Source organism: Lutra lutra, chromosome 8 (assembly GCF_902655055.1).
Source record: "Lutra lutra chromosome 8, mLutLut1.2, whole genome shotgun sequence".
NCBI classification, from domain to species: domain Eukaryota; kingdom Metazoa; phylum Chordata; class Mammalia; order Carnivora; family Mustelidae; genus Lutra; species Lutra lutra.
In genome coordinates, this window is record NC_062285.1 from 132755821 (window position 1) to 132765983 (window position 10163).

General features: G+C 54.5%; 1 protein-coding gene across 1 annotated transcript; it reads right to left on the reverse strand.

The window, feature by feature from the left end:
• Nucleotides 1-459: 459 nt before the first annotated feature.
• On the reverse strand, nt 460-9949 carry MB (myoglobin). The gene is made up of 3 exons (XM_047742542.1): nt 9772-9949; nt 4555-4777; nt 460-1144 (listed from the first exon to the last, which is right to left on the reverse strand). Exons 1-3 carry the CDS (start codon nt 9864-9866, stop codon nt 998-1000), a joined length of 465 nt encoding a protein of 154 aa, XP_047598498.1. The 5' UTR covers nt 9867-9949; the 3' UTR covers nt 460-997.
• Between the last annotated feature and the right edge of the window lie 214 nt (nt 9950-10163).

Consider the following 10163-nt stretch of genomic DNA (forward strand, 5'->3'; position numbering starts at 1 on the left):
CTGTGGCCAGAAGGTCAGTGCCCGGCACCGGCTGGCCACCTCTTTGTCTCCCCAGCTGGAGTCCCGGCTGCCTCCCCAGCTTTGAACCCGGCTTTGCCGCTCACTAGCCGGTGTCCTTGGCGTGTTATTGAAGTTGCTGTAACCACGGTGACCACCTCCCCCTGGGCCCTCTCCTTTGGGCGCCCTGTAGCTGTTTGCCTCTTACTGCAAAGGTCTGCTGAGCAGCCCACCGCCACCGCCAGACAGGACTGACCCCCCCCACCCCGCACCCAGCACTGTCCCCGCCACTGAGGGGTGCTCTAAGGAAGGCAGCATCCTGTCTCTCTCTCCCTCCTGCCCTGTTTCCCTCCTCTCCTCCTCTCTGCCGCACATGTTGTCTGCACACACCCTCCCGGCCATTTTCTTCCTTGGGGACCCCTTCACTTGCTCCAGAAGAGGAAGATCACTAGGGAGAGGCTGTGATGTTGCAAGGTCTTTTATTAAAACCAGGTGAGTCACTCCATTCGCTGAGAAGGCACACTTACGTCCCAGACCCCCGCCGCCTCTCTCTCGGGATGGACGGTCGCCCTCTGCCCAGACCTCTTTCTCATTGCAGATGGACATTTGTGGGGGGGGGAGGGGTGATGGGTCAGAGCATCTTTATGGCCAGGCCTTGGTTTATGGCTTGGATTTGGGATTAGAGGTGAAGGTGAAGGTGTGGTTGAGTTTGGAGGCTGGAGGAATGGGGTTGGAGTTTAGGAGAGAGGCAAATGAAGTGAGCAAAGGGCCACACATCTCCTGGTTCCCGGGGTGAGCCCCTCCACGAGGACCCCAGGCCCCGGTCTTGCGAAACCACCGGAACAGCCTAGCCCGGCCCCTCGGCCTCTCCCACCCACCCACCTCTCATAAACAAAGCAGACACTCAGGAGCAAACTACACGGCTACAGGAGATCACGGCCCACCCGGCCCTGGGCCCCAGGGCCCGAAGGGGTGGGGGTGGGGACGGGAGCCCAGGGACCTAGCCCTGGAATCCCAGCTCCTTGTACTTGGCAGCGATGTCGTTCCGGAACAGTTCCAGAGCCTTCCTCATGGCCGCCTGGGCATCGGCGCCGAAGTCCCCGGGATGCTTGCTCTGCAGCACCTGGATGATGGCTTCTGAGATGAACTGCGGGGGCAGGGGGAGACAGGAGGGGCGCCGGTCACAGGGGCGCACAGTCCAGGAGCTAGATGGGAATCAGACTGCGTCCCACCTTCTCTTTATTCCACGGCCGTCTATGGAGTGTGTATTACACACCAGAGGGGTCTCCGCGGGTTAACTCCTTCTCTCCCTACCATCCCTCGAGATAGGTGTCAATGAAGAACCAGGCCCGTCTCAGTGCAGGGGCCCAGGACACCACCTCCCTGCTGGCAGCAGAAAGGAAGGGAAATGCTCCCATCCCGTGGCTTTGCCCAGGATTTTGCAGTCAGAAAATCTAGAAAGAAACTATTTCCATTTGTATTTAATTTTTTGCATTTGATGGCTTAGTGTGGTTATTGCTTTAAGTAGGCTGGTTGGGGGGGGTAGACCAGCATATTTCCGTGCCAAGCACAGAGCAAGGGCTCAGAATTATTGGTGGGCTGGAAGGAGGGAGGACAAGGAAGGGTCGAGGCCTGCGGCTTGCCGCTGGGACCCAGCCTGCCCCATGCCAGCCTTGCCTCTCCATCCCCACATGTGCTTAGACACCCACAGCGTCACTACCAGGAACACCGACAGCACGGCTCTTTAGAGACTGAAAGATCTCGTGGGTATAAAATGCTACTGGGCCTTCTGGACAGGGAGTCAAGATCTGATGCCAGCCACCACCCTGGCTGGAGGACCAAGCGGTGTCACTTTACAGAGCCCCACACAGGGAAGAGCCAGCCTAAGGTCACATAGCACGTGGACGGCAGAGCTGGAGTTTGCACCCAGGGGCTTGTGGACAAGCGGCTGCCAGAGCCAGGAACAGACGCGGGGACAGCACCTCGGTTGGCTTTCCCCAGCTTCTCAGGGCGCCCCAAGTGCAGGTGACTACAGACAGGTGGCTGGGTTGGGGGGCACAGGGTGACCGAGGGTTTAGAAGGCACACATAGGGCAACACCCAGGGAACACGGTTCTGCCTAGAAATAGCGACAGGGGAGCAGCCAAGGGTGGTTTTGGCTCAGATCATGATCTCAGGGTCATGAGATCAAACCCCACACTGGGCTCCACCCCGGCCATGGAGCCTGCTTCCCAGATTCTCCCTCTGCCTCTGCCCCTGCCCCTGCCCCTCCCCCTCCCCCATGCTCGCTCACAATCTGTCTCTCTCTCTCTCTCTCTCAAAAACAAAAAAGATAGGAAAGAGAGAGAAAGAAAAAAAAAAAAAAAAAGAAACGAGGACAGCTCCACAAACCCCTGTCTTTGAACATCGACCTGGACATATGTCCCAAAACAAAGTTGGGGTTCAGGCTGCCATGAAGTCAATCCTCCCCCTGGAGAACAGGGGAGACCCAGGTTCCAGGCTCTGCTCTGTTGTGACCCCCATGGGTGACTTCACCATAAAACTGGGGCTCAGCTGGCCCCATCGGGTCCCCCCATTGAGCCTTTCCTGAGTTTGGGGCACAGCCGCTAATAGACGGGTAAGTGTGGGCTGGGGCAGCCGGACAATTGAGAAAAGTTGCCTTGACATCCAGCACCCACTGTGGCACCCTCACACCCCACTGGGAAGCAGCCGCCCCCTAGGAAGAGCACAGAAGGATGTCCTGAGTGCAAGGGGAGAGGAGACAAGTTGTATTGTGAGCCCACCACATGCCACCGGGGTTCAGAAATGGGGAGCTCGCGCTCCACCCAGGAGACAGCTGGGGAAAGAGATAAATCCCAGTGCAGACGGGTGGGCGCCATGACAAGGGATAAGTATAAAGTGGCTTTGCAGGGGAAAGACAGGGGGTGCCCATTGACAGTCACATGCAGAGAAGGTGGCTTCTAAGCTGGGCCCTGGAGGGGGGGACAGGGGTCTGTTGCCAAGAGCAGATGGGGGGGCAGGGGCCACAGCATGCAGAGTCTCGAAGGCGGGACCCACTCCTCACGTCTGTGACGTTGAGCGTGATGGGCAGGCTGGGTTTTCTCTGTATGATTTGCGGGGGCAGCTGGGGTGCGGGGAGGTGAGGCTGCGAGGCTGAAGAGGTGGTGATGGTTGATGGTCGACATTGTGCCACAAGGGATTAAGAGCTTGAGTTCCCAAGTACCGGTAGATCAGACCGTGCCTACTGGCTCATTAGCTGTGTGGCCCTGAGCAAGCTACTTAACTTCTCTGAGACTTTGTTTCCAGATCTGTAAAGTGGGAATGAGAGGGGTACCTGCCTGGCACGGAGACTGCTAGTGGCCTGCCCCATGTCCATCTTCTCCTTCTTTCTTGGTAACAGAACACTAGCTGTAGTTGGAGTGGCAACAGACCACCATTCCCGCTTTCCATGCAGGTGGGTGTGGTCTTGTAACTAACTTCGGGCCAATAAAACTGTTGAATGGGATTTCTGGGACTCCTTAAAAGAGAGCTTTCCTCTATTCCTCGTTCCTGTTTGGAACACGGATCAGATGGCTGGAGCTCTAGCAGCCATCTTGGACCATGAGCCAAGTTTGAGCAGCACAGAAAGAGCTTGTATCCCTGGTGGCTGTGGGGTGCCCACACCAGCTCTGGACTCCCTACCTCTGCACTTACTTTGCGTCAGAGAAAAAGAAGACCCAGAATGCAGTTCCTTACCTCGGAAGGGACTGAGAATTCCATGCAGTGATTACACGATTGCCTACCGTGGCCTATCCTTATGGGTAGCCATGACCATGGTCTTTATCCTCGTCACTGCACCAGCCTGCCCCCTGCCCCCTTTCCCAGGGGTTGCACCTATCCCTAAGGCCCTTTATCCTCCAGATCTCAGTGCTCCCTCTCACCACACCCCTCCCCCCACTGGTTATAAAGGCAGAACCTGAAGCTCAGGCCCTGCCCACCCTACTTCTCAGCGCATCACAAGAGATTCAAACCAATTCCCCTTGCCTAGGACCCCAGGGCTCTCTCTTTCATCTGTAAAGATGCTGGAACCAATGGCGCCACCTGCTGGCTACCCGGAGGGAGCACCTGCTACTGTACTGTGGCTCAGGGTGGCACAGGGTTCAGGAGCTGGGAGGTGGAGGTGGGGTCTGGAAGAACAGGAGCCTAGTTTGAATCCCGGGACTGTGCCAGGAACGAGCAATCGCCCTCCCTGTGCCTCCGTCTACTCATCTGCCCAGTGGGTACAATAATAATGGTACCTTCTTATGAAGAGGAATGCAAGGGGTGCCCCCAATACCCATTCTCCCCTTCTTCCCCTGGATGACATACTGATTTGGGGGAGAAGTGGGTTTACTCTCAGTGACCCTGTGAGGAAGGGAAAGTAAGCGACAGCTCATCTCAAAGATGAGGGCCCTGGGTCACAAAGAGGAACACCGTGGGCAGAGCTGGGACTGGAACCCAAATTGCATCTCTCTGAGGCCTGTCCTTCCACCCTCCCGCCCACCCCGGCCCCACCTCCCACCCTGGCCCCACTTCCCACCTCCAGGTACTTGATGGGGATCTTGTGCTTGGTGGCGTGTGACTGGGCCAGTGGCTTCAGCTCCGCCTCGTGCTTCCCCTTCTTCTTGAGGATGCCGCCCAGGGCAGTGAGCACAGTGTTGCCATGCTTCTTCAGGTCCTCAGAACCCTTCATCTCATCCTCTGACTTCAGGTGCTTGAACTTGTCAAACTTCTCCAGGGTCTCGGGGTGGCCCTTAAAGAGCCTGTGGGCACAAAGTGGTTGGGAATCAGACACAGGAATGAACCATGGGGTTCTGAAGGGGCCAAACATGAGTTCCAGGCTGGGTTCCTGCTCCTTCCCAGCTGTGTGACCTTGGGCAGGTCACTCTACCTCTCTGGGCATCCGCTTCCTCATCCAAGCAAAGGGGATGACCGGTCCCTACCCAGAGCAGAGGCGCTGTGATTCAATGAGAGCATATACGCTCAGCACACGCAGCGCGCTCAACAAAGACTCAGCTTTGTGGTTTTTCTTATCCTCATGACCCGTCTCTTCTGCATTGCCACTGGGAGAGGCAGGAAGGAAGGACGTGTCTGCATTAGTCCCTGGCTTCACCCCAACTTTCTCAAGTTGTTTGAAGAGTAGGTGACTAACTGGAATCAGGGAGAGGAGGTGGCCAGAAGACCAGAGGCTCAGAGGTATGAAGGCGTAACTCAGTGTTACAAGGCTGGTGTGTGGAAGGGCCAGCTAGAAACAGATCTGAGTGACTCAAAAAAAAAAAAAAAAAAAAAAAAGAAAGAAAAGAAAAAAAAAAAAAGAAAGATAGAAAAAAAAATCATGCAGGGGACAATCTCTGCATGGGGTCATCCTTCAGTTGCTTGCATACTCCCAGCTACAGGAGGCTCACTACCACCTGTGATGGCCGGTCCACTCCAGATTAACTCTCAGGCTCAGAAAGTTCTTGCTTATTTTGCTCAGACTCCCTGTCCCTCCCAGGCTCCTCACAGTGGGGGTTGGTAAGCCCCAGGGGGAGCCACCTGCCAAAGACCAGGTCCCAGCTCCAGCCAGAGAGCCAGTGATCTGGCCACAGAGGGAATTTGCCCTTGAACCTGAGCAGCCACCTGTAAACTTGGACCTTAGTATTTCCTGCTGTGGAAAGGTGAGTGTTGGTCAAAGGGAGTCCTAGCTGCCACCTAGGTGGGAATGGTTTTCCCCATTTCACTTGTGGGTGAACGGACCACAGAGGTAAGTGATGTGCCCAGGGTCATGTGGCTGGCTAGTGGCAAAGCCCACAGCAGAGACTGGCTGGTTCTAGAGCTCATGCTCTCTGTATCGTGTCACACCCCGAAATGTTTGCAGGAATGACCCTGTCTGTCCAGGCTTTCCCTCCTCTTCTCTAATGGGTTCAGAAATGTTTCCCTTTCATAGCTTCTTAGCTAAGTCACAGCCTCCAGCCCTGCTGTGGACACACCCCAGTTTCTGGAAGCTTCTCACAGCACACACCCATATTCACGTGCATGCACACCCAGACACACACAAGCGTGCACAGGGTAGCACCAACAGGGAGTGTACCCTTCTCCCAGAAGCAAATCCCTCCTTCTTCTCCAGAATGCCCAGGGCTGTCCATGCCCTCTGCCCAATATCACCACCTCACTACCCCGGGGCCCCTGCTCAGCCAAACCGTGTGTGTCACTGAGAGCTCACCTCTGGCACTTTTCACCCAAGGGTCCCTGAGCCCTCTTATTATCTGGTGACAATGATCCCTGCCTGACAGACATGAGACCTAGCCCCCACAGGGAAAGGTTGGAGGTCGGGACACTGGAGGGAGCTCTCTGGGGCAGATGAGGACCAAGGACCAGGTCCCCAAGGCAGCCAGGGTCTCAGATATTCTGGGAGACCCCCAGATGTATAGGAGAAAGAACATGGGACTGAGAATTATGAAACTGGGTTCTGGTCCCTGCTCTGTCTCCAACGTGCTGTGTGACATTGAAGAAGTCACTCAACTTCTCTGGGTCTTGATTCATCCATCTATAAACCAAAAGGGTTGGTCTAGCTGATACTTCAGCCTTCAAATTCTAAGGCTTGACCCCTACCTCATCTTCCACTCTCCACCAGTGAGGCGGCAAGGGAGCTCAGAGTTACTTCCAACAGTGCAGGAAAATTAGGCTGATCCGTGCCCACCAGATCATTCTGGCACCATTCAGCCACCTCCCTCCCTCAGCCCACAGTCCTGTCCCTGGGAGCCCCAGGCAGGCACAGAAGGCCACACCTGGATTTACCTATAGGCATGTCCCTGCGAATGGACAAAGGAAGGCCTCACCCTGCGAAGGATGGATGGGTTTTCTCTATGGTTGCAGAAGCCCTTGCTTGCCTCGTCTTGTCATCTTCCACCCTACGTCCACCTGCTTGGCCCTTCACAGGCCTGCGGGCAAGTCAGCGAGAAAGGAGGCCACCTCCCAGCCGTCCTCTGACCTGAGGCCCTATCAGACACCCACTCAGCAGACTGAGGACTCAGACTTGCAGAACTCCTCTGCTTCACACCGAAGAATGGGACTGAGGAGGGGATCCCCTCTCTGGTGTGTAGCATGGGCCTCCAGAACAGGAGTGTGATAAGCGAGGATCCAGGCTTCCTGGATTTGAATTCCAGCTGTGTGACTCTGGGCAAGTTCCTTAACCTCTCTGTTCACGATGGTGATCATAACCATCTCATAAGGCACTTGTGAGTCTTAAGTGAGTTAATATACACAAAGCACCGAACACAGGGCCAGGCGGTGTATACCGCGTAAAAATGTGCTATCCTCCCCCTCCTCATTGTTGCTGGCACCCATATCACCGCCATGGCCACCACTGTCAACACCACCATCATCATCCTCATCACCATCAGGTCAGGGAATTGAGTTCTATCTATAGCCACCACTGGCCATGTTTCCTCCCTGTAACATGACAAGTATTGGCCACCAGCAGTGAGATTCAAACTTTTCGTGGCTTCAGAATTCCTTGTCCAAATCAAAAATAAATAAAGCAGAAAGGGTTTGGGCAAGAGAAGGAAAGGCAGGGGGTACACTCAGCAGCCATCTCCCTCCTGGGCCCCCCACTCCTGGAGCCAGGCTCTCCAACCGACCTTCTGACTTTTATGTTCTAGACCTTTATGATCATGTCCTTGGAGCGAAGCCCCTCGTGTTTCATTAGCAGCCTCAACCGAACAGAATTTGCTGTCTCTTATAATCAGGGGAATAGGAGAAATGACCTTGCAAAGGTCAGTAAGGAAGTCCAGGCTCAGCGTCTGGAACAGAGCCAAGAGACCAGCTCCCACAGAGGCACGTGCAGCCCCAGGAGTTAGCATTCCCTCCCCCTCCTCCACATGGGGGCGGGGGTGGGGGGGCGGTGGTGGTGAACCTCTTCCCCAGTCCGCAAACACTAAAAGAGCAGAACCGGTTGGCATGGTCTCTGCATGTCCCACAGCCTAAGACATGACAAGGCATTGGGCTTTCTGGGACCTTCCAAGGGCTGGAATCTCAGGCATCACGTCTCATCCCTGGTCCCTGGCCCCTGGCAGGTCTCCCTGTTCCACCTTGGGGAGGGAGGGAATGTTTCCCCTGATGACATAATACCCCGAGTCTCCTTCAAATCACTGCCTTGGGGGCTGGCAGCTCCCAGATCACCTCAGAGAGACTCGTGCTTGGCAAACTTGGTCCCCAACCCCAACTTCCCTGCCTCTTCTCTCCACAAGCAGGGGAGGAGCATGGGCTCAGGGAATGCCTGGACATGAGAGCAGAAAGGGACCTCAGAGACCCCCAAGGATATGGCTTCACTCAACCAATAGGCAAATGGGACCCAGAGAGGAGGAGTAACTTGTCCAAGGTCACGTCCAAGCAAATGTGGCTGAGAAGCAGATGTCAACTTGGGAGGATCTTTTGTCCTACCAAACAGGACCTGTTGCAGCCTCAGCAGCCTGCTGTCAGGGATGGAAGGAGAAAGACATCAGGAAACACCCCCATGATGCCAGTCAGAGTCAACAAAGAACTTGACCATCCTTCCCCAGGTGTTTCTAGCGTGGACCACTAAGGACTTGGACTTTAGATCACAGAGCTTACGGGACTGGCCATTCTCCCCAGACACAGGAGCTGGAAATGAGTGACGCCCAAGGGAGACTGAAAAGGCATCTGAATGGAAGAGCAAATCCTGGCTCACAAAGTAGAAGAAACTCATCTATAAATTAAAGTGTGAACGACAACGTATCCACTCATGGCAGCTCTGGGCCCACTTGCTCCCAGGGGCAGAAATAGATACTTGACTCGTGCTGGCCCAGAGCACGAGAGATGGGACCAGAAGAAGAGGGATCTAACACCATCTGGGGTTGAGGGCGATGGGAAAATAAAATCCCACAGGCCATTCTTTATGTACAAGGCTTGGGATTTTGTTTGTTTGTTTGTTTATTCAGGACCCTTTACTATAGCAGTGAAGATGCCCTTGGAGACAACCCCCTTCAGAGCTCTCCAGTTCAAGACTTTCTCAACATCAAATGTCACAAATGGACCCCTGTCTTCTGTTTTCTAAGTATAATACTGTGAAGGTCCTTAGTCTGGCTCTGTCCATAGCAATTACTAACATCCTCTCGAAGCTGCCATATTCCAGGAACAGCAGCAGGCCCCTTCAAGCATTATCTTATTCAATTCTCACTTCTGCTATAAAATGCAGATATCAGCATTTTTCCCCATTGTACAGTAGAGGAAATGGACTCAGAGAGGTTGTGTACCTTCCCGAAGGTCATACAGCTGCTCAGTGGCTGAGCTCATTCTAGCACTGCAGGTCTCATTTTGAAGACCATGTCTTAGCCTTGATAGTTCACAGACCTTAAGGGACTTGTAACTCAGGGGAGGTCCTGTCCTTCTCAGGTCCTTTTTATCCTCAACCATTAAGTGAAGCTACTGGACAAGATCTCTCAGGGCCCAAGAGATTGTTTATTCCATCTACAATTCTAGGAGTCCTCTCGGTGCGCACTAGGCACCCAGCGTTTGAGCACCAGACTTCTGCTGCTGACACAGGCATGGGCGGGATCTCTTTTCCTCTCTTCCTTTCTGGACTCAAGCCCCTGACACAAGCAAAAGAGAACCAAGTGGGGGTTTTATGCAGCTAACTGGTCAACCCCAGGCAACTGACGCAGCCAACTGGTCAACCCCAGGCAACCATTCCACCTTACAAGCTCACCCTTGATCTTTGGGGAGTGAGTGACAGAGGCAATGAATTTCTTCCTTTTACCTGATGAGGACCTCCTGCCCATGGCCCGCGAGGTCAGCCTCTACCTTCCCCCAGACGTTCAGCACCAACTGCCATTCCCCGTCGCTGAGCCCCATGGTGCAGTCTGAAGAAGACAAAAAGAGCAAGTCCGGCTGATTCGGTGTCCTGGCTCTGACAGCTGGGGTTTGAGATCGCCTGGCCCCAAGGGGATTTTATACTTTCACTGAAGCTTGACACCGATCACTTGACAGCTTGCTCACTCTCTCTCCTCCTCTTCCTCCTCCTCCTCCCTCCTTTGCATGCAGGGTCTAATCTTTCCCTTTCTGTAGCTCTCACATGGAAGCTATTTTGGGGCAGGTGCCATTGTGGGGAGGTAGGACAACTCAGGCCACAGGGGCGTGGGGGTGTTTTTG

Excerpts from the sequence above, each read along its gene's own strand:
- MB (XM_047742542.1), bottom strand. The coding sequence starts at position 9,866 with ATGGGGCTCAGCGACGGGGAATGGCAGTTGGTGCTGAACGTCTGGGGG. Across the intron at positions 4,778-9,771 it reads GGGCAGGAGGTCCTCATCAG|GCTCTTTAAGGGCCACCCCG; the intron begins GTAAAAGGAAGA and ends TTGTGCCCACAG. Across the intron at positions 1,145-4,554 it reads TCCCCATCAAGTACCTGGAG|TTCATCTCAGAAGCCATCAT; the intron begins GTGGGAAGTGGG and ends CTGCCCCCGCAG.